Source organism: Empidonax traillii, unplaced genomic scaffold, assembly GCF_003031625.1.
Source record: "Empidonax traillii isolate 1590-97213 ecotype Southwest subspecies unplaced genomic scaffold, ASM303162v1 scaffold134:size1062425, whole genome shotgun sequence".
Lineage (NCBI taxonomy): Eukaryota > Metazoa > Chordata > Aves > Passeriformes > Tyrannidae > Empidonax > Empidonax traillii.
This window is the reverse complement of record NW_020955327.1, coordinates 407,226-431,411: the sequence shown is the minus strand read 5'-3', so window position 1 is coordinate 431,411 and position 24,186 is coordinate 407,226. Positions and strand designations below refer to the sequence as shown.

The window sequence follows — 24,186 nt, the reverse complement described above, 5'->3', positions numbered from 1 at the left end:
ATATGGAATGTGAACCATAATACTTGGCCTCACAGAGCATGTGGGCTCTGCCTTTGTGAAAGGATTTACAGTTAACAAAAAAGGCCTTTTATAGCTGACTAAATCACATTGTAGCACCTAGTTAATACTGTGTCTTTGCCACTCCTCAGATGAGATACCCCCTACTTGCAGGCCCCTCCTTTGTGATATACCAGCATCAAATAACAGGGCTGTGTATGAACTTCTTTCCTTTCTCAACCCCTCTGCCTCCTCCAGAAGAAGAGAAAGTAAAAAAAAACCCAGTATCTGAGACAAGACTCTGTCAATCTTCCCCAAGGAATAGGATAGAAAATTAATCCTGTGTGGATATGGGGAGAAATTTCCCTCGGCATCAGTTCCATCCTTACTCTGGGTTCCAGGCACTTTGATCATCTCAAGGATCATCCTTGAAGGATGCTCTTCAAGATGGTGCACAGCAGCTGTTTGCCATCCATTACACTGGTTTGAATTAGTTAATGGATATTAAGGAGTACCACAGTGTATTTTTATGCCTAGCAGCTCTATTTCAGGCCCAGTTTCTGTAAATTTTCTGTTAGGAATCCTAGAGCATTCCCAAGTATTTGAGAGTTAAAGTTATAATGAGATGCTAGAATATCTGTTTTTAGGAAACATCAACATTTAAATATTTGTGTTTGATCTAGTCTGAAATGTTAAAAAAAAAATATTTTGAAATATTCATAGAACTGAATTTCCTCAGAATTTTGTTTCATGGGATGTTTTGGCATTCTTTATGAAATGTTAGATATCAAAATACCCTGAGATGAAAGCATATGACAGTTGTAATAAATAAGTTGTACCGTAAGGAAAGTTGCTACTTAGAACTGACTGAAACATCATCTTTTCTAGAAAGAGTATCATCATGTCAAATTGCAATACAAACACGAGATAATCTGATCATTTAGACACGTGCAGTGGTAACCTGAGCTTCAAGATAACAAAGGCTTTCACCTAGACTCAGGAGTATAAATGCATCTAGTAGAATGAAGGGAAATAGGCTTGGGGAAGAAAAGTGGGAGCTGGTGTATTTATTTTTAGTAGACCTTCAGAGTTAGACTAGATGGAGACAAGTAGCAATTTTTGCCTAGTTTAATAGATTTGAGTAAAGAAAGAAAAAACAGACAAATATTTTGCCACATCAGTTTCACTTTGCTGATGTTCCGCTTCTTTTCATTGAATACATCTGCTAAAAGCCACATCTTGTACTGATTGTTCAGGCAATGCAAGATAACTAATTTTTGAGTTATTTCTTGACATTTAGCGTATGAGACACTGAGACCACTTAAGACAGAAATTTGTTTCTTACAAAAAAATAGAAAATGGTTTAGAGAAGGTATGAAATGCAGTGGGAGATGCAGCATAGTGAATATCAGCTGTGCCTTCTCCATACTTCTGTCCATAGAAGCATTGCTGTGCACTCAGAATAAACCCAGCCTTGACAGTTTGAGGTGCACATCTGTACCACCAAGAGCAAGCAGAAGTGCTCTTAATAACTCAGGTTTGAAAAGCACCATTTACCTGCTTAGCAAGGTGACTTCTTACACACTTGGGCTGTCATTTTACCTTGCACCCATGAATGTTAAGTTAGTGTGAAACTCTCCTCTTGGAAATACAACAGCTGTAAACAAAATGTGCTGTTAGAGCTGGCAGAGCAAGTCAGAATATTATCAGCACTGAATTGAAATGCATTCCTTTGCCTACTGCTGCTGTCACCAGCCTTAGCCATTTTAGACAGCATTACATAATGGCAAAATATTTTTCAGGAGGGGAAAAAAAATTAAAACTCTCCCTATGGGTTTAATCTCCCTCTTATTTTATCCGTGGTTTAAAGCTGTGTCAGGTGTACATCAAAAACACCCCCTCCCCAGGGTATTTAATTTACAATTTCATTTAATAATGGAAATGTATTTCCATCCAGCTAGGATGGGAAAGGATTAAATCAAAAGCACTGTTCTAAAATCAAGTAACAGAAGTGCAGGCTGTTTCTGTGCTCTGCAAATGAAGTAGCCACAGAAAGGCTTGTTATTAGTCTATAATATCAAAACTATTAGTGTTTTGTCAGGCATGATACATGCTAAACATTTTCCTCTGCAGATTGCCTCAACAAGAACTGTGACTGTTTTTAGACACATCTGGCACTGCGGATTTTTTTCCATCCTGCATTTCAGTGATTTAAAAGGCCTTGGCTGGGCAGAAGGATGTCAGCTGTTTGGTTTAAAATACTTTTATAGGAGTGAATAAGATTTAAAGAGGCAGTAGGTAAAGTTCTGGTGGCAGGAGAATGGCCATTGAGTGTAATGGCTTTGCGATTTCTCTGTGTGACTTTTTTCCTACATTTTTATTCTTAGTAAATTTTCCATTTCCCAAAATTGCCCTTTCTTTTCCATTCGACTTCTCCCACTTTCAATATTAGCTCTAGGAATGAGCACCGAGTTAAAATACCAAACCCTTTTATTTGCTCAAATGCCATCTTTACAGCTCACTTCTGTGGCACTTCTGTGAGACAATAATATCAGGTGTAGGTGTATAAAAATAGTAAAAGCAGGTATTCATTTATTTAAAAAAAAAAAATGGGTTCTTAATAGACTTTTCTGGCTGTGCTGAAGCACACTGGATAAATGGGCTGTGTGACCAGTGATGAGTCTCAGGACCTCTGTGGCACAGAGAAGCTTATTCCGCTCTTTATGGAAAGAAATAGCAGGGCAAGCTCTGCACTTGCATTCTGTCCTGTCACACAAGGGGAGCCACTGGGGTCTGAAGAGTTTGATGGGAGATGGACAGGCAACCAGAGCCCATTTGCAGTTCGCTTATTTCAGCAGGCAGAGTCTGAGCTGGGTCTTTTCGGGGGAGTCAATTCAAGGACACTGTGCCTCTGGAAGACTTTGCAGTCAGCAGGCAAGGAGAGGTGAGGGCTTCATAACAGTGTCTTCAGCGCAGTGTGCGCCCCAGAGAGGTCTCATCAGGCTACTGACAGATGCAAAGTATGTTCTGCAGCATTGGGTGGTCTCCTTTCTGCATTTCAGAGATCAGTTGTTGCCTGATAGACCTTTGGCATTGGAGTAATAGGCAAAAAGCTTGCATTTGTACGGTGAGATTGAACCCTTTTGATGCCAACCCAAGGACATGCAAAGGTTTTAGCTTTGTCCTTCCATTGCGGAGTTTCATGACAGATGGGAAACTGTATCTTTGGTAAAATAGGCAAAGGAATATAGCAGGTTTTTCTGCAGTGGTGTTTTGTGTTGTTTTACCATTTTCTCCCACACTTAAAATTGGGAATAGCAAGGGATATCTCTCCAGTTTCAGGTATGGGAAAGGAAGCGTACTGAAATCCTGATTGCCAAGTAGGAATTTCTTACATATAGCCTGCTAAAAGCCAATCCTCTGAGCAGCCACAAAAGATTTTAACAATAGAACTGGGCAGATACAGAAAGCAAGGTTGTAAACTGTGTGGACCCATTGCCATCAGAGTTTTACAGTGCAGGACTCAGGGGAGAGGGGTGAGTAAAAATAGAGTCAAACCAAGCAGGATTCATCCCTCAGCAAGTGTAGTCTTTGCTTTGTACGGAGGAGTGATCACGGTTTTGTAACATGCCAATAAAATGTTTCTGAGCATAACAAAACTTTTCTGAATAGCCCGAACAAAAGCAGTGAAAAGCATGGCTGGCTGAAACCATGCTGTTAGCCAACAACAAACATATCTCTGAGTAGTCACAGGCCGTATAGGGTCATGCTCTGGCAACTGAAATAACCAGGATATTCACAAGGGATTTGCCAGGCATGTGATTCAGGAAGTATACAAGAATACCACATATAGGAGTCAAGTATTTTTATTTCAGTCTCCTATTTTCTCACACACACTTCCCCCAAATTCTGCAGCTCCTTCTTTAGTTTCCTGGATGAATTCTCTCAGGCAGCATGTTTTTACAAGCACAGATGCTACCTTGGAAAAAAAGAAAAGAGGGAAAGGAGCCAAATGGGTGTCACACTTCAGCTTGGCAGCATCTTACCAACATGTGCCCCAAAAAAAAAGGAGAAAAAAAAAAAAAAAAGACTGCTTTTAGTAATCAAAATGAATATAAAATCAGTGCAAAACTAGGGCTGTAAAACCTTGAGATTGTCAAGAGGACTGAAGGAAATACCTTGTAGCCAAAGTGACACCCTTGACCTACTTGTCCACGCTGTCACGTACCTGGGTAACCTTTCTTTCTCCGTGCCTTCCATCAAACCACTCTGACAGTTTTGCCATTCATACTTGCTTTCAGTTGAAATTTTTCGAGTTTGTTTGAAGCGTGCAACCAAAAAGTAGAGTCTCATAACATCTAGCTGGCAGGCCTAAATGTACTTCAGAGACCTTTTCAAACACTGCTTCTCTGTGGAAAACAATCCATTCAGTCCTGGAGTTTCTACTGGAAATTAGGGGACAGCCTGGTAATTGGATTAGGGTGTGCTTTTATTTGCAGCAGTTTCTCAAAATGAAGCTCCTGCTTTGTTTCATTGATTGCCTGCCTGATCTCTGTGACAGTAAAAGCCACACACAGAGCTGAAGGGGGAAGGAGGGATGGAAAATGCAGCTTTGTGTTATGTAAGATGTGTGTTCCTCTGAACGTGATCAGGTAGAAACAGGTCATAAGTGAATCTCCATACAAACAGGGAAGCATCCTTTGTTAATCCACAATTTAACTGCTTAAAAGCAATTTTTATGAGTGAAGTCCTTAAAATTTGGAAGGTCTGCTAGTTGTATCAGTACTTAAATTCCTGCAAGCCACCTGCATAGGTGCCGAAGAAGGGATAACTTCAGGACACTGGGATTGGATGTGTGAATTGGAGAGCTTTGGAGTTACGTTGTTTTAGGGATGGAAGGAAGAGGAAGAAGCTGTATTTGACTTACACATTTCCATAGAGGGGTTGGAAATACCAGATTAAGTTTACAGGTGTAATCCCAGAAACACTCCAGGCTCAATCAGATTTGGTGCAAGAGTTAACCTGGCAGGAATTACAAGGCCGTAACTTAAGGCACTGCAGTGCCCTGTTTTACTAGTCCTCCAGAACAAATTGGCAACAAAATTGTTGTTGTGCAATCTAGCGTTTTCTTCCATCAGCACAAATGCATATTTTATCCCATTGTGTTCGTGAAGGATGTCCTTGGACAGTTCAGTTCCCATATAGCCCTTCTGAGCAATACAACAGCAGTGGCTGGTAGCAGCCTGCCCTAGTGTGGGCTGTGTTGCCAGCCACCTGTGCACAGTCCCACCACACACTGACAGCACTTGCATCCCCTTTCTCCCATTTCATCACCCTCGTGGAGAAAAAGATCCATCCTAGGAAGGCAAAACAAATCCTTTTTATTTTATTTTTTTTTCCGTGTGGGCCCCAAAGGCTCAGCTCTCCTTGAGCCCCCTCTGAGCACACCCACTGCTGGGAGACAGGGACATTGTTAGTCATGCGACTGTCCCCCGGGGCGGCACCAACAAAACGATCTTGCTCCCTCCACGCATCAATATTCTTGACACCCGTCTTAAAACTTAGGTCATGCATATCCATCTCCTCTTCAGAAAGTGTCAGAAGGATACAAATATCCCTTCACTATTTTTAGAGCTGTATCAAAAGTATTTATTGGCTTTCTGGCACCTCGTGCCATTTGTCATGCTATCTACCAGTTGGCAGTGGAGGAGGAGTTAGTTCCTCTAGATATGCAGTGGCAGATAGGTGAAGCTCCATAAGCTAAGACCACAGTGACAGTGACTCCTGACAAGGTTGCCTGTTGTCACAGGCAGGAAGCACCTGGCACAGTCTCCTGATGGGAGACAGAGCCAGGGCTCGAGGGAGCAGCTCATCCTCACTTTGGTGTGTGCTTACCCTTGGGGTACTGGGGATGTGGAAGAGCTGAGGAGCAGGGCCAGGCTATGAGAGAGGAGGACAGCTGATATCTGGTGACTGCACCATCCACTCTGCTTGCCACCAGCACTCCCACACTGCCTGGTGGTGCCCAAAGACCTCTTGCTTCAGCACGTACCCTTGGCTACACATCCCAACACAAACACGTACGAGGACAGGGCTTAATCTGTGCATTATACATAATTCATACTGCTCATTCTACGTGGTACGTGAGAGGTGTTGAGAGTCTTGTTTTTCCATGCACACATTGCCAACAGGAAGCTCTTCCAGCTCCTCCATAGCACTTACCTCGAGGCCTGGCATCGGGAGGCTCTTTAATGTGCAGGTAACGTGTTCATCGTCCTCGTGCCACAAAATTGGGTTGTTTTCCTAGCACTGTTGGTTTTTAGAAGGCAATGTATTCAGGTTGAAACTTTGCCCACATACCATCTGCTTCAGCCTTATCTTTCTTTGACAAGAAAACTGAATATATAATGTCCACTTGGCTTTCCTGGTGTTACATAAGGTTGTGGTTTTGTGTTAGGTTTGCAGTTTCAGAGCTCCTCAGCAGCTCTTGCAACATGCTCCTGCTCTTATTTTCAAGTGGAAAATCGGTGACAAAAATCAATACCATCTTCATAGCTATAATGAATGTGACCCACAGCCTTTTTTAGGGTGACCACAAGCTTCCATCATATGTCTGAGGCCTATTCGCAAATATTGATTGGTATTGCAGATTATCTGTAGCCATTTCATAGGAAATCTTAAGGTCTTGCAGTTTTGCTCTCTGCACACAGTTTGGTATCAGAGATCCAGCTCTAAATCACAGGAGCCACCCAGAGACAGTATTGATAGCCAAGGTTGCCAAATTAGGAAAATCAGGTGTTTGGGTGGTTTTTTAAGCTGCTTAAGGAGGATAGTTCTCAGACAGCTCCATGTAAGTGAAAGCACTGCTTTGGAGTTGCAGCAGACTCTGTTTACTTGAAGTGGGGAAAAAAGAGTGGAACCTTCATATGCAAATGTATGGCATTTGGAAATGTCATATAGCTGCATCTACATATAAATAAGACACTCTGGAGTGCTGCACTAGCCAGGCTGCTTTGATAGAGAAATTGCATAGTAGGCACACAAAGCAGAAACAGCAGGATGCCACTCCGGTCAAGTTCAGGGAGTTTTGTTCCTTAATCACCACTTAACGAAGTTAACTAATATTGCTGTGTCACCGTGTGTTAGACCAGGAAGGGTTGAATGGTGTGTTGGTGCTGCGTGGGGCTGTGCAATAGGGACACAGTGCTCTGACTCCTGTGCCCCAAAAGATAGAGCTGAACATAGAGATACTCCTTTGGCAGCATCCCTCCCAGGCAGCCTCCTCCTCCTCTGTAGATCCATGCCTGCTTTCTCTGAAGGAGCATCTTCTGTGCTAGCATCCATATACCGGTGTGTTGTTTCAATTTCTGTTTTATCTGGTATTAAACTGCAAAATTGAAACTCTCAGGGATACTTTTTGAGGAGGGAGGACACAGAGGGGAGCCCTGGTCTGGTTGCCCCAGTCAATTTTTGACCCCTTCCAGCACTGGCACTGATGAGTAGCTGGAGGGTAGGTGGACGGGAGGGAAAACAAGCCGTGGGCTGAGCTGTTGGGAGGAATTTCTCACAGAGGGGTGATACCCGCTCTGATAGTGCTGCGTGGCATGTGATGGATCCAGCATTCGCCCCTCTGCCTGCAGGCACACTCGCCTAATTGGAGGGAACCTCACAAATCTCTAAACTGACACCAACTCTTTTTCAAGACAGAATTACAATAATAATAAGGTTAACTCATCCTCTGAGGACTCTGTCATGAGCTGCCTAAGGAGATCATACTACGCAAGGAGATAAACTATGACTCTGTTTCTTTACACCACTGGTTTCTGAAGGGAGGGAGGATGCTGCTCCCAAAGGGCTGTTGGAATCTCTCTTAGATGGGGGAATCTGAGTGAAGGGAACATCAAGCAGCGTGCCAGAAACAAAGACTAGCTGAGTTAGCGCAAAGAGGAATTTAATCTGTTCTAAGAATGGGGTTAACGCAGGCTTATTCAATCCTGGCACAAGAGAAGGAAGCACAAGCTGTAAAGGCCCCTTTACCCAGGTCTTTGGTAAATCCCCAGTACAACCCTGCATCATTAAATCACAGTCCATGGCAATGACTGCAGGCCTCAAGACCGGCCCCACAGTGGCCGAGTTAAAGAGCTCTGCCAGTGTGCTTTATCCTCAAGAGTATTGTGAGATGGGCTGGGGACAGCTGACACAGAGAGGACATGCAGAGCTGGAGACCCTTCCAGTCTCCTGGACTGGGAAGCAGGCAGGTGCCATTCACAGGCAGGAATGGGCTGCTCTGTGAGGCTGCTGAGGGAAGAGCTCAGCGCTTGGTCCTTCTCTTGATGTCCTCAAATCGAGTGTGGAAGAGCAGCATCAACAGCAGCGACTGCTGTTGTCACTGGCAGCCTAGGTCGAGGTGAGTGGATCAAACGTGGTGGCAGAGAAGCAGAGGAGGTCAGACAAGGTGAGGTGACAGCCTGCCTTACCTCCCTGAATGAAACAATCACCCCAGGGAGAAGCTGAGTCTAATGTGAGCACCTGGACACTGAGAAAATGCTGGATTGGAGCAACGCATTAGCCCATGTGAGGTCCTGGTTTTTTCCTTTTCTTTCAGCTTAGCTGGGTGTTCCTGTTCAGACATGTGAGTAGGGTTGCTACCGTGTACTTGTATCGAGGTGCTATTTTGGTGGTTGTATTGCACCTTGTATTGCAGGAGCTACTTGGTAGCACCTCCTCGTGTGTGCAGGAGCCTCGGCTGCCGGGGACCTGTACAGGTAAGGCCACTGTGAATATAAGTAGACAGCAAGCACTAAAAAAACAAATGAGGGTTAAAAAAAGGTTCTGTTTAGTTTTGAGCGGACAAATGGTCATGTTATTTGCAGGAAAATGATTAAGGAGTCACTTGATTTCAATCAGTCTTCTCAAAGAAGGAAGATGTATTCACAGATGTTGTAAATAAAAGTGTTTCTTGATTTCAAAAGTTCAGCGATAGCTTTAGCATATATAGCATAGCCTACAGATATATGCTGACAAGCTGAAAGTATTTTGTTCTCCATTTGAACATCTGGGGATTATTAGTTTCTTAATTCATTGGTTTCTATTATTAATTGTGGCAGCAGGCTGAATAATTATGATACATTGCTGCAAAGACAGAGCACAGTATTTTTTTTCAAAGTGCACTAGGACATCTTGCCATCATCTCAAACATAAAAAGCCCTAGATTATTTTTAAAAAGGAAAGTGGATGTTATCTTATTCCAGGGAACTCATTTGCATAGGGACATTTAAAATTAATAAATTACTGTGTTCAGCAAGCCTATTTTGTGCCTGAGAAAAGAAGTGAATGTAATTTAATTCAACAAGTTCCATTTCTTTTTCCTCTTGGTGAAGCAGCTAATATGGGAAGGGTATTTTTTTGTGCAGTTTATGTGGAAAGACTAGCTTCAAGTTTGTACTTGGAGTGGCTGCAGGATGAATTTAGGCTCAGGCTGCAGCATAGTGGTGCCAGACATTTTCAGCTGACATTTGGTGTCTCACTTTCCACTTGCTCTCAGGGAGAGTGGGCTGGTGAGCTCCCTCTTAAGCGGCAGCAAGCACTTCCTTCGGAATTTTCACTCAACGCCCACCCAAACAGTGATTTTCAGGCAAGTTGCTTGCACACATTTCCTTCATTGTAAGGAGATATACTCTCTATATTTGTAAAAGCAAGGTTTTAAAAGAAGGGAACGTTCAGATAATTAATAGACTGGCCCTGAGCAGCTGTTCACGGTGTGGCTGTGCTGGTGCACAGCAGGGTGGCTGCTGGCAGATTTGTCAAGGACAGGGTGCCTGGAGCTGTTGAGCAAAGACTCGGGAGAAATCTCTTTTCTCTCGGAGAAAGACCAGAGCTGAGTCTGAGGTGGGATTTATCATGGTGGTTCTTCATCACAAGTAACTAGGAAGCTGGCTTAAGGACTTCATCCCTAAGTTGCTGTGGGACCTCAATTCCTGTTGGATGATATTAGAGAGGAGGGGAAGTACCAGCAAACCTGCTAAAGCAATTCTGCACTTTCAGAGGGAGCAGCATCATTACCCCCTTCTCCTGACTTTGCAGAGGGACCCTTGAACCATCTCTGCAGACATTCCTGAGCTGAAGAAGCTTGTTTTTACCGCAAAAGAGCAGCAGTTCTGACTCTGTGTGAAGACTGCAGATGAGTAACATAAGCTGTGCCTAGACTTATCCACAAGATTCAGGTCCCCACCCCTAGTCAATCACTGAAGCTCTTCCACAAAACTCAGGGCATCCCTTACTTTTGCTCCGCAGGTTAGTACTCTCTGGACCTTTATTTTGATTTCAAATATGAATTGCACAGCAAGTCTCTTATCATGCAGAGCAGAAGGGCTTTGTTAAGTAAGGTCCCAATGCTATGCTCTCCAGCCTACCTTGGGAGAGCTGACAGGGAGGTAAAAGGAGGGGGAGGGAGGATATGCTTCCAAAAGGGGTTGAGAAGGTTAAAGACACAGATTTGACTCAAGAATCCTTTTCCCCCTTCATAAGTCCTCTGATAATGTGATGTGCAAGGAGTCACTGCTTCAATATCAGCGAGAGCTTTCGTCTGCAAATTTGACTGACCTCAGCGGTATTAAAAGATTAAATTATTATGTAAGTCAATTCTCCTTAACCACTTTCCCCAATGAGATAGGTGTCAAAATAGCTTCTGCTGCACATCATTCACCATCTTACCCCTTATTTGATGACATATATGGGTATATATGTATTTTGAAGACTTCCCTTGGTCCGGTGATGACTGTACAGTAGGTATTAACAGTGTACATGAGCCTAATAGTTATTATTTCCAAAGCTCCAACATTACCTGCTATGCATCAGCCAAAATGCTGGAGTGAGAATTTACAGGCTGTGGCCCTCTGCTTTCCTTGCTTGAAATCACCTAGAAAGTCTCACTGATTCCAACATAAAGAATGACAGAGTTATCAGGCCTGCAGAACAAACCGTTAAGTGCCTGGCAGTCAATTTCTGGGTATAAGAATCCTCTTTTTGCCTAGATTTTTATTTTAATTTCTCCAAAGTGGATTCTAGGAGAAGCTGTTTCAGGCTCCACAAAGTAGCGTCTGGCCTCAAAGCATTTAAAAATAATCTGTTTTGACTAGCGTGTCTTATATGATAGGCTATCATGTCGTGTGCTGGCACTAACAAAAGATGTGAACAATATGAAATACCAGGTCAGGCGAAAGATGCAAAAAGTGTTGCAGAAATACCAAAGATGTTGGCTTCATCAGCATTGGAGTTTTCATTCTGAAAAGTGCTTCAAGAAAAAGATTTCTGAATACAATTGATCTGGAGGGCGAGAGTGTATTTCTTTTTGAAATAAAAAAGGAGAAGCGTTTTGAGAAACATGGCAGGAATTTCTTTGGTGCAGAGATAGGAGAGACTGACCCAGTCAGCCCAATTTTTAGCATAAGTTTTTACAACTCTGAGTCCTATCTATCACAAAAAGGTACAAATCTGTCCTTTTGGTGCAAATAAAACCTTCCCACATTGTTGCCAACAACAATGCAGCAAGCGTAATGTTTGAAGAGGAGCTACTGAATTTAACATTACTGAAACCTAACTAAGTTTGAATTTGGTCTGTGTGATTCCTTTATGCATATTGATCTGCTGTGCTTGGAAAAAAAGTGGGTAACTTTGTACTTAAGCTTTGCTCTCTGTAGGTGTAAGGTTGGTGGGGTAAAGGGGCTCCTTAATTTAGTGACACTATAAACTGACTAGTGCAAATTGCATCCAGTACTGAATTTATAAATAATCCAGAATTACAAGGTTGGACATCTTAATTTATTTAATTTACAATTAATTTTTTAAGATAAGTTCAGTTCTAAGTTACTTTATAACTTCAACATGTTTTTAATTTATATCCTCTCTTTTTAGGATCATTTATAGTTCTTGTTTCATGGTGATGCATTCATAAGAGTTAGTATTACATCGACAGCTGGGTCACTGAAAAGTGCTCAGATCCTTCAGAAATTAGAGTAGTCAGTTTTAACATGAAGGGACTTTTAAAGCATATCTGGGGTTTGGGTCTCTATATTGAATCTGAGATGATGTTTTTTTATAATGAGAAAAATAACCTGTTCGGAGGCAGGGACATATTTTGTGTGCATTCAGAATGTGCTGGAAGGGGGCAACAAATTAGTCTGAACTAAATGATGCTTTTATTGCAGTCTGTATTTCAAATAACCAAAATGGCAGATCAAATTAAATATGCATTTTTCCCCCCCTTGCCTTTATGTAAGATCTCTAACTCTTTGAGAGGAGTCATCAGTCAAAAGGAGAGACTAGAGACAATTTGTGTCTGAGTTTTGTGATCTCTTCCTAGCCAGGTGACAAGTGTTCCTGTATGAAGTGTTTGTCCTATAAATGCTAGCAAACCTTTGGCCATCTCATTTTTGATTCATTAAAGCATTTCCCTTCCCAATATTATGCTTAGAGGTGTAATTACAAGTTCTGCAGGATCCTAGATTTACTTATAGTGTGCTAGAGACCTTTTTTAAAGAGAACACGGTTTCTACCCACATGACTGCAGGAAGAGGAAGAGCTCATTCCTCTTTTTACCAGCCCTGCTGCCTACACACAGTGAGAGCATCTGCAAGTCCTGGCCCCCCTTTCAAGTCCTGAAAGTCTGTCCTGAAAGTAACTATTTCCCTCCATGCTGAAGTGTGCCTTTAAAAAAAAAAAAATTTAACCAAATGGTTTCATACCATTTTAACAACAACACTGTTGGCTTATCTGAGAAAGGAGGGATTCTTGCATTGGGTGGTGGTGGTGCACAGACAGCACAGTGACTGAGAAGGAAGGATCAGAGGTACACAGACACACATGTATGACCATCTCCTGTTCTTTGGAAAGGAAGCAAACTCCCTCTTGGTGATGGAATATATGAAGGAAATGGCGTTATATTTTCCACAAGAGAAAAAAATGTGTATTAATAAGGATCTCACATTTCTTGCTGCAGTTTTCTGGGCAGGAATAGATTTGAATGTGGGCCATAGCAGAGGTCCAGCCCGCCCAGAAACCATCAGGCATGGTGCACAGGTGAGATCACCATGTGGGTATGGGGTCCCACAAGTCCTGAGCGCATCAGAATCTATGTGTGTGCAATGGGCAACACAGCATACACATTTTTCTTGTCTGGGAGGATTTCCAGGAGAAAAAAGGAACATACATGAAGTCCTGCTGGGATGGTAGCTGTGTACATATTTCACATGCTGATGGCCAGTGTCTCACCTGGTGATAGGTAGCCAAAAATGTTTAGCACCTGACCAAATGGACCTCCTGTGCCCACCTTTCTCCAGGAGTAGAAATTCCTCGGCAAGCTCTCAAAGGAGGTTGTACCGTCTTGTACCATGCCTATAACAATGTTCCTCCTGTCAGCCCATCCTGTCTGTGCCATCCCAGAGACAGTTGTCAGCCCCAAGCCCAGGAATCCTCACTGTCCTGTGATGCTTCTACGCTGTGTGGTCATTAAGATCTTCCATGACAACCTCACACAGGTATCCCAAAGTAGGCAGGGAACCAGGAGAGGCAGGCAAGTTTGCATTCAACAATACATGCATTTGAAAAGATGCATTGATGGTCCATAGTGCAGAGGTCCTGAATATCCTAATGATGAAAGAGAAGCTAATGCTGGGTACAGGCATGTAGAGGTTGCCCATCACTCTCATTTACCAGGAGCTGGTCCTTGCCTGTTTTCACATGAGGACAATATAACCAACTTTATCAGTGCAAATGGTTAGAACTCTCCTTGGACAGCAGCAACGGAAAAGAAATTCATTATAAGAATCCGAATCTTGGATCTGCTGCAGACACTTTTCCCAGAGGTGGGATAATACCTAAGCATGCCTGCTGCCGGCACGCCTGGCTCGCAGGCAGAACACAAATTGCAATTGTTTCGTAACACTTGGGGACTTCCTTTGGAAGATACAAATGCTTCAACTTATTTGTGTGCAATCTACATTTCCTTAGACATTCATTGTGAGTTTCCTCTCTTCTCTTTTTAATTAATCGTGGGTAGATGATACTAGCACAGAAAAAGGATTTTTACTGTTGAGATATCATAAGTATTGGTTAAATTAGGATGAATTTGCCAGAATTGCCCAGATTAATTAATACCTCGATGGCCTACAAAAATCATGTGAGTTTATGGCAAGTAACACTCTGTGTTTCAGCCTGTGAAGCCCATACTGAGCTCACATCTGTTTCAAAACTAAATGAAGCCTCCATTTTCCTGGCTACAGCGAGGGATTTTCCAGGATTTGCAGTCTTGGTGACTATTTAAGTGCTGCAGAAGTAGGCTCAGAATGTCAAACTAGTTTAAGGGTACTGGGTGCTGTGGGATGTGGAGGAGGCCGGTGGACTCGGGGGCACCGCTGTGCAGACTGATGATAAACTTCAGCTCTGGACTCCCACTCTGCTTCAACCATAAAATCATCTTTCTGTATATGTTCTATTGAATGACCAAATCTATTGTAATGGTATATGACATGCAAATGTCCAGAGTCTCTCTCCTAAGCTTGCCTGGGTTTGAGACAGTCCATAAAGGATAACAGAAATGATCAGGTATTTTTCATGTGCTATTCTGTGATCAGTTTTTGAATAGTTGGATTATTTTTTCTAGTGTCTCATTTAACTTAACAGCAATTAGAAAAGGACGAGAGAAACCCCTGCAAAGCTTTGTATTAGCCAACCTGTTTGAAGTGCAAAACATTGCTCTTGCTTCCCATGAACAACATCTTTCACATACTGTTCTTCTGATTCTCCTTTCTTTAATAGTTCTTCCCCACCATTTCACCTTATCCTACATTGTCAGGTTAACGTTCCCTTCACCTGTGTTCACAGAGAATGCAAATAAACTGGAAGAAAGTGCAAGAGGGATCTACATCCCTTGTCCAGAGCACTACAATGGCTTCTGCATGCATGGCAAGTGTGAGCACTCCACGAACATGCTGGAACCGTCTTGCAGGTAACCCTTCTACCAAGGAGGGAAGGCTACACACGTCGAAATATTGACTCACAGAAACACTTAATGTAGATCAGCTATGGAAAATACTGGCAGCCATGGCCCTTTGTGCTACAAAATCCATTAGACTTAAATTATTCAACGAAGTCCCTGTTTTATGTGGCAAAAGCGTATTGAGTTATGCACAATGTTAATTGACTGTGAAACCATCCAGTAACCTTCAGTTATATTTAGATGTGTTTTTAAAAGCCCTTCACAAAGCTCTCAGGCCATTGCTAGGTAGCCTCCTCAGCCTGAAGGAGGAGAGAAGAGGAGTGCCACCAGGGATATATGTCCCTGCTGTGGCAGGAGTGGTGCTCGTGAGGCAGCTGGCTGGGCCAAAGGTGGCTCCTTCACGTGGGAGGTGATCTTGGAGGAGGTTAGGGCAGGGAGGAGGAGTACAGTGAAAGCGTGTGCTTCTGCAATGAATGCCTCCCTGCACAGGTGCAGATGTTATTTCTGAAGTCCAACCAGTGGCCTGGTGGCATGAAAAGCACTGTTATGCATGAAGCACCATTTTCCTGAGATGCTGGACTGGGAGAGCAGAGATACAGACCAGACTTGCTCCCCAGGGCAGATTTTGAAGCCAGCTTCTCCCAGCTCTCACAAACAGCCAGGGCACATTTTACTCTTTGCAGCTGCTGCATTTTAGGTGCTCCATTCAGCTGGAAAATGTCCTTTCCTCAAGGTGCTGGCAGCTGTGGGAATGCAGGAGAGGAAAAGAGTGGAAGCTCCAGGCTTAACCCATCAGGGTTAGCGCTCCACTGAGAGATCTGAGAGGAGCCCAAGCCATCTGTCTCTTACCATTGCTGCTGCCATTGACCTGGATTTTTGCATCTTCTTGCTTGGGCTTTTTAGGGGAAACAGGGCAAGACCTAAAATTAGAAAAACACTGTTTGCCCCCAAAATCACAGAGCAGAGTGGAGATGTCAGGCTGCAGGATGGGAACTGGTGAGCAGCACAGCAGGAAGCATCGGGGTGGATGGTTGCAGCATCAACAGAGGGGGTTTTTTATAGCAACCAGACAAAATGTAAATGATGTATCCACTTTCAGGAACATCTAATCACATTTCATATGGAGCTTAGATGATTGCTTATCACCTCCTTAGGGGTAATCTGCATAAGGAGCCACAACTAGATGGCTTTTCACCCTCCCCCACCTCCCCAAAGAAAGGGAGAAATATGAAATATGTTGTGCAAGGAACTAAATGGGTTCTCATTACAATGTGCAAGTAGTTCCACTCGATGCCAGTTATGTCTTGGTCCCCTGGGCACCTCCTGGCACTCTGCAGTGTTGCTTACTCTCACAGACCTTGGTGACACTGAGGACCTGAAGTCTTCCTTCTGAGAGGTTGAGCAGGCATCAGTACTCTCTCCGTGGGAGTCCGTCCTGCAAAAAAAAGCACATAAGCTTATTCTTAGGCCACTGATTTTTATTTCTTTTTTCAGCTATATTTTTTCCAGCATTCTTTGAAAGCAGGAGGTATAACCAGAAAAAAATACTTTTTTATTTCAGATGTGACGCCGGCTATACTGGACAACACTGTGAAAAAAAGGACTACAGCGTTTTATATGTGGTTCCAGGTCCAGTGCGATTTCAGTATGTCTTAATAGCAGCTGTGATTGGAACCATCCAGATTGCTATCATCTGTGTTGTAGTCCTCTGTATTACAAGGTCAGTATCTCTGGTACTTCGCAATAGAAAAAGAAAATACTTTTGTTTTTCCTTCTGTGTGCCCTGATTATACAGATTTCTGCAGTGACACTACTGATAACAAATGCTATTTAATTCACCAACAAACAGGAGATAATCATCTGGTCCAGCCAGCCAGTGCTGCTTCATTATTATGACTGAATTTTTACTTCCATCTTAATCAAACTTAGGTAGCAACGGTGCCTACAGCAAGTGAAGTTTTCTATTTTGTATTCAGATACTTGGGCAAATATTGTTCATATAAATAAGGGGAATATAAATACAGCAGCTGGATCAACACTTAATAAAACTAATCATATCTCCATCTGGTTTCCTCAAGGGCCCATTCCCTTAGTCCTAATCAGGCGAAGCATACAAACTTTTAAGCCTGTTTGCAACCCCGTTGATTAAGTGATTTCATTAGCCTTGTGTGCGTGTTCAAAGGCACCGCACATGTTTTAGGATCTTCACTAGGTGGTGGCACACCAAGCCATACATGATGTGCTTTTTTGGGGTTTTTTAAGTGCAGAGGAAAGGGTTGCGTGAATGGAAACGACCAGTTCAGAATGAGAAGGGGAAAGGCAATTCTTCCCCTCCTGTATGTGCTGCTCTGCTCCCCCACTGAACTGTGTTACGCTCAGGGAGGGCTTGGGCTAAGTTCTGAATGTCAGACGTCTACAGACTTCTCTCACAGGATTAAATTAATTCAGCTAGCAACCCTGATAAACCACTTTTTAACAACTAATTTTCTTTTTAAAATACTAAAAAAAAAAAAAAAAAAAAAAAATTAAAATGTCAGGTATCTTACCTCTGCATAAAATAAAATTTCTGATGTATTTCAGTCCTTATGTTGCACTACCTGGCTGGAAGACAAGTGTAGCATTTGTTCCTTGAAAAGAAAAGCAAAATTCATAAATCCTTCTCTGGCCTAAAGGCATAAAACAAAGCCTCTTTTGGCCAAGCTGAATCCATCAACTGAATGGCAACTGCCGAATGAGGTAGTAGATTATGGTGGTATTCACAGAGGTATTTCAGACAACCAAAAATATAGTGTGTTGTGAGAGAAAGAAGGTGGTGTAGTAACTGATAATGGAACAAATGCCGTGTATAGTTTTGTCAAGCGATTCTAGTTTTGTCACCTTGACGCAGTGAGGCAGGGTACTTTACACTGAGGAGTTCAGACGGTGAGCTCTGAGTGATCTGGTACTGTAATGCAAATTACCCATCACACTGTTTTCATACAGAGACAGTACCTTTTCCCACACACTTTGTAACTAAGTGAATTTATGATCTTTTGACTTTTTTCTGTAATGCGTGTAATTACTGCAGAGCATCCTCCATCCCAGCATAATGATTTGAGATACATTTGCAAAAATGTACTCTTAAGTGGCCTAAGAGAAATCCACATGACAAGAGACTGTTGTGGCAGCATATGCATAAGTAATTGAGTTTTTTAAGTAGTCTGCTTTGGAGAACCTGATTTTACTGGTTTGAACTCCACACCCTGAATTCTTGAAAGTGCTGAAACCACCTGCCAGGTTCCTGGGAGAAAGAAGGGAAACTTCACTCAGAGGCCGCTGTGGCCAAATTCTTTGCTGCTCGTTTCAGTGCAGCTTCACCTAGTTAATTTATCAAATTACTTTGGTGTACTGGGTCCATTTGAGCCACACAAAACTACCATTTTTCTGGTAGTTTTCTTCTAGCTGTCATTACTGCTGTTGCCCTGTACAGCGGTGCAAATCTACAGCATGTCCTCCATTGCTTGAATGTGCTGGCCATTTTTAGGACCATTGTCTCACAAACACTTTAATCTGAATAAATGGGCTGTGCTGCTGACAGGGATGGTTTTCCTTTGCTCATTCCTCCACCTCCTGGGCACAAGGAACCTGGTCAGGGTTCAGATAGATTCAGCTGAAAATACAACCAGCAGACCTGATGATTCGTTTTTAAGTGACTCAATTCCTGGAAGATGTTGGCTGCTTGTCTACTCGTTACTAGTGCCAGCAATAGGAATAAGCATCTAAGGTGGACAATCAGGGAACCAGAGGCCAAGGCATGAAACAGTGAGGCACAGTCCCTCTGCCCAAGGACTTTTAGCTTAGAGGTAAGGCAAAGAAAGAAGCAATGATTAAAGTGAAGGAGAATGGTAAATTAAATAGGTACGGCCTAGTATCATAATGATTCTCAGCAGTTTTCTTTTCAGCTTTGCATTTTTAGTGCTTCCCTAATGTTTAGTCACAGCAGCTTATTTATGTGAAGAAATAACTTGATTAAAAATTAATGCATAACATGTTTTACCTGCTATGAATCACATTGTGAGTAACTCAAGCTTGCGAGAAAGCTTCAGTAGAGGGAGGGCAGGCAGCCTGTGCTCCAGTACCTGGTTTACATTGATGTAACTGCTGTGTTCATAAATGAATGCATCCCCCACACAGAGCACTACAAAGGACTTTTGATTAAAGAGTTAAGGACCAAGGGAAACCTGTCACTCAGTTTTAGCAGGTGATTAAGTCTAAAAAGCTGGTTAAATGCAAACACCCTTCTTAGGAAACCCAGCTGCACTTCAGACACAACCTACCTGTTAAGCAGTCTTGATGTTGGTGCTTGGCCCTGGGGCCTTCCCAAGCTCCCATCGATTGGTAATGTACTGTATTACACAATTAGATCATGGGCATTTTTGGTTAAAAGATGTTTTTTCATCATCTTAATTGGAATAATCTACATTTGAATTGATTTCTCTCGACCTTGAACTAAGTGATTGTGTAGATACTGTCAGTATCAGTTTTGAGAAAGAGCCCATGAGGAGCTCATCTCCTTGCTTCCAGCTGGAGCAGTGGGTATCCACCATTCTCTGTGACTGCATGGCTGCATCCCCTGGGATTGCTGACCATCCCAACCATACCCTAGCCACCCGGTTCCTCCGTGTTTATTGCAAAACCAGTCTGGTTTTGTAAGAACAGGACTTTTCCCAGTCTGGCTTCCCCCTACTCTGGTTCCCCAACCTTGCTCTCGAGGCTGAGCACTGGGGCAAAGCAGGGCTGCGCCTCCTGCTGTAAATCCTGATCCTCTGGGTTTGGGAGGAGCCCCGATACAGGGAGCCCCGCAGCGGGAGTGAGCGGTGCTGCCTCTCAGCGTGGCGAGGTGTCGGTGCACTGCCAGGTCCTGCTGTGCATCTCCAACTGAACGGGCAGGAGAGGCCGCCCGGGGACAGTCGGGCTGGGAGGCTGTCAGTGTGCACATGACACGCGGCTCAGTGAATCAGCCCTGTGTTTGCTAACAGCGGCTCCCTGACTCACTCGGAAAGTTTGATCGCCTTTTTAAGGAACTCGCAGGGAATAATGAGTTCCCCGTGAAATCGCAGACCAGCTAAAGTCTGCCTTAGCTCCGTAATGAAAGCTCTGCCGTGACCCCTGAGAGCACAGGGGATGCTGGCAGATTTTTCCTGGAGTAATGATAGCAGCCTACTTCACTGCTTCCCAGAAAGGAACGGTGCAAAATATAGTGCACAGCCATACAGCTTCTCATGAGGGGGTGGTCCTGGTGGCTTAAAAGTGAGGCAAGTCAGGACAGTCTGACCCATATTTTGCTAGACACTTGTATAATTGTATTTCGCCATTTTTAAATGCTATGTAAGTTCTTACGCTCTTGTTTAGCCTTTCAGTTGGCGTCAAAAAACTATAGCATCAGTTCCATTCAACAGGGGGGATAAATGACCTTTTTTTTTTTAAGGTGTTAGTAAAAATGTATTTCACTCTATTCTGCTGTTAGTTATCTGACACAGAGCTGAGGGCAAGGGCTTTGAGCTCCCGCTGTACTGAGAGGGTGGGCTGTCAGTGGTGCCTTAGGGTTTCACGAGGTGCTCCGGGAAGCCTTCCTGTAACAGAAAAACGAATCAGCTCAGTACAAAGGGAATGATTAGAAAAACATGTGTCAGTATGGTCTGGAGTATTTTGGAGCCTCTTGTCATGCCACTCCAAGAGGGTGTTTCAATCTCTCTTGTGTAGCTGCCCACAGTTTCTGCCATCACCTCCCTTGGCTTTCAGCTGCTTAGAACTTCCTTTGGCCTCCACCTGGGGTTAAACTTTTCTGTGTTTTCTACCTGAGGATGCCCTTCCATGGAGGGAAGCAGAAATATGCCATTAGCTTTTGGGGGAAACACTGCGCTGGGCAGCATCCTCCCAGCTGTCACTGCTGCAGGTGAAAGGTTGAAACACGCCCTTGCTGAGGAGCACCAGAGGTCCTGATGCCCAAGAGGTTTGCTTCTGCAGCTGTCCAAAGGAATATCAGGTTCTGGGCTTTCCAGTGCAGTTGCTTTCTGCCCTAAGCCAAGCAGCCATGTCAGGAGCTCGGCACGGGGTAGGCACCTGTAAGTAAAGTAGCTGCTCTCTCATGAGCAGCTCATGGAGCATTTCCATGGAGACTAAGAGGAACTGGGGAGACACTTAGCTCCTCAGAAAGGCAGCCCCTGCAGCCACTTTGCAAACACTTTACAGACCTGAGATGCCAAGCAGGTGAGCGTGAGACCATCCTGGATCTTCCACCTGCGCCTCACTGCAAATAAACCCATTATTTAAAGATGAGTGATGCGGTGCAGTTGGGACTGCAGCAGAGTAGGCACTGCTCAGGAATCTTTGCATTTTCCTTGCCGTAATTTTGTTCGCAGTATGCTTTTTGGGGTTTGTGGTGGCTTTTTTTTTTTCTTTGTGGTGCCATTGCCATTAGCCAGTCCTTTTTGTATCACTGAGGAGTGTGCTGAGGGATAGAGGACGCCTCTCTCGCCCTCACGTCCCTGCTGCCACCCATGCCACCTCCTGAGCAGATGTGTTGTTCAGAGCCGTGTATTCTCACAACTCTCTTTTCCAGGAAATGTCCCAGGAGCAACAGAATCCACAGACAGAAGCAAAACACAGGGCACTACAGTTCAGACAACACAACAAGAGCATCGACAAGGTTAATTTAAAGAGCGCATGTTTCCACAATGGCAAAACTAACTGCAGAGAGCTTGGACTACAAAATACAGTATTATAGACAAAAGATTAAGACAAGATCTACACATGTTGCCTTGCATTTGTGGTAATCTACACCAATGAGAACATGTACTACAGCTATATTTGATTATGTATGGATATATTTGAAATAGTATACATTGTCTTGATGTTTTTCTGTAATGTAAATAAACTATTTATATCACACAATATAGTTTTTTCTTTTTCATGTATTTGTTATATATAATAAATACTCAGTGATGAGAAAAAAATTGCCTTTCTTAAATTTGCTGTATCTCATAGCTGTGTATAGTCTTGGGATATTGTATATGGACACTAACAAATCTCTTTTTCTTTCTTTTTCCAGTTCTAGTGGCAATTTTGAGTCTACTGAACTCAGTAGTAGGGTTTTGAGTTGGTCCAAGATCAGCGACAATTATGGATGTGGGAAAGGTGAAGAATAATTTAACCTACATTGAGGAGGGATAAAATATTTCAGATCCGGAGTCAACTACATTTCATCAGCCTTCTTCTCCCATACCATCTATCTTTACTCTCCCATAGCTTAGGAAGTCTTTGGCTTCTAAATTAAAACCTAACCGAAGGGGAAATGGAAATTCTCAGCAACTGCGGTGAGAGTGTCGGGGGTAATGCTTCGATTTGGGAGGGAATTAGGTGTCTGTCAAGGTGAACCCTACGAGAACACTTTGCAGAATCTCCAACTCTGGTCACTGGAGTGAGTGAAAATTGCTTCTCACTCTTGATTGAAAATTATTAGGTTAAAAAAGTTAATAACATAATAACAGCTGAAATGCCAGTCCCATTTGTACCTCGTGAACATGCTGATATAATTTATTTTTTCAAAGAGAAGGTGAAAACCACTCAGAAAATACCTTATGAATAACTTTATGGGTGACCCTACTCCATTAAATGTAATGAACCCAAATGTTGGCTATACCTCAGGAAAATAAGGGCATGTATTTTGTCACATCCACATGATGGACAAGATGCAAAGTTATTTCCATGATAGCTGAAACTCTCCAAAACACATTCTTTCGAGAAGGTAATTCTGCTCTACTTTGTGCTATGAATTTTGAAGACGGGAGAGTGAGGCTGAAGGGCAGAGGGTGGTAACGTCACTCCTGCTGGATAACATCCACTCCACTAATTGACTACCGCAGCACGAGTCACACTAAATAGCATAACTGAACTAAAAAGCCCTTGTAACAGTAGTCAGTGTGCTGCTCCTTTCCAAAGAGACTTTGCCGAGGCAGAATGTACCCAAGATAAGGGTTAGGAGTATTTCTCACTGTCATCACCATGTAAGAAATTGCATTTGGGTCGGTCGGAATCAGATCTGGGGTCACCTGGGATGATGTCTCATGAGTGTCTTTCCATTTCCTGCTTCAGCATCAGTCTGGTCACTCACAACAGTCACCACCAACCCCACCGGTGACAGTGCACCCAACCTGGCCTCCAGACACGGGTGCAGTGGTACTGCCACTCTTAACATGACTTTTGGTCTTCCCCCTCCCTCCCCCAGCCTGCTTTAAAGTGAATCCATTGCATGATGTTCACACGGTCTCAGTTTTTGTGTTGTTCTGGGTTTCTTGGCTTTTTAAAGGTAATAAAAGGCGATTGGCAAGAGATGCTTCCAGGCACCTGGTCTGTGCTGATTGATGGGAGTGGGAGTGTGGTGCTTGCACAGGCAGTGGGGCAGAAGATGGCACAGGGCAGCTCTCTGGCTCTGGACTGCCAGCCCTGCAGGGACCATCTGCTCCCCAGAGCCGTGGGCTGGGCTGAGGCAGAGGGAGAGGGGACTGTACAGCCGCCCTCTGCTCCTCAGCCTTCAGCCCAGCTCTCTGAGTCTTGTTTTCAGATCGGAAGTGTGATGGTGTGGGGCAGGAGCAGAGAGGCAGTGAGCAGGCGTGATCCTGGCCCACTGGACCACAGGGACATTTCCATGCTCAAACCCACTGTAAAATACTCCCCTCTATCCCAGTCTTTGCTGGTTTTGTGTCTCACACTCAAGATCAGCAGGGCAGCCGAGGCACAGCAACACTGTGCTGCACAGGTTTGGTGGCACAAGATCCCTGCTAGGGAGACTTTGCAACCTCTGGTAATTCATAGCAGAGTGGCTTATAACACCCCTCTTCAGATCCCTCCGTTGGCTACACCTGACGCAGCGACCCTGAGAACTTCAGCATCAAGTTGAGGATTGGGTTGGAGGAGGCAAACATAGCTCTACCCTGCAGACACCCTCCCATGCTTTGTGCTTTCTGAGCGAAGCGTTGGAGTCCTAACAAGCGTCAAAACTGCAGATTCCGAGCCGATTCCAAATGTCAGTCCCCCCACTGGGACTATCAAGTCTGGACTGTTTATTTCGGTCGCTTACATTAGACACAAAAATCAAATGTTAACACATACACACCACCATGTAGCTATAGCAATAAACCTAATTAAAAAAGGGA

General features: G+C 43.6%; 1 protein-coding gene across 1 annotated transcript in view; it reads left to right on the top strand.

The window, feature by feature from the left end:
- Positions 1-23,362, top strand: part of TMEFF2 (transmembrane protein with EGF like and two follistatin like domains 2) — a 127,156-nt gene extending 103,794 nt beyond the window's left edge. Inside the window, exons 8-11 of the mRNA XM_027883750.1 lie at positions 14,878-15,001; positions 16,554-16,712; positions 21,594-21,680; positions 22,083-23,362. Coding sequence (XP_027739551.1) covers positions 14,878-15,001; positions 16,554-16,712; positions 21,594-21,680; positions 22,083-22,179 — 467 coding nt within the window. The 3' untranslated portion in view covers positions 22,180-23,362. The remainder of the gene's footprint in view (positions 1-14,877; positions 15,002-16,553; positions 16,713-21,593; positions 21,681-22,082) is intronic.
- Positions 23,363-24,186: the final 824 nt, after the last annotated feature.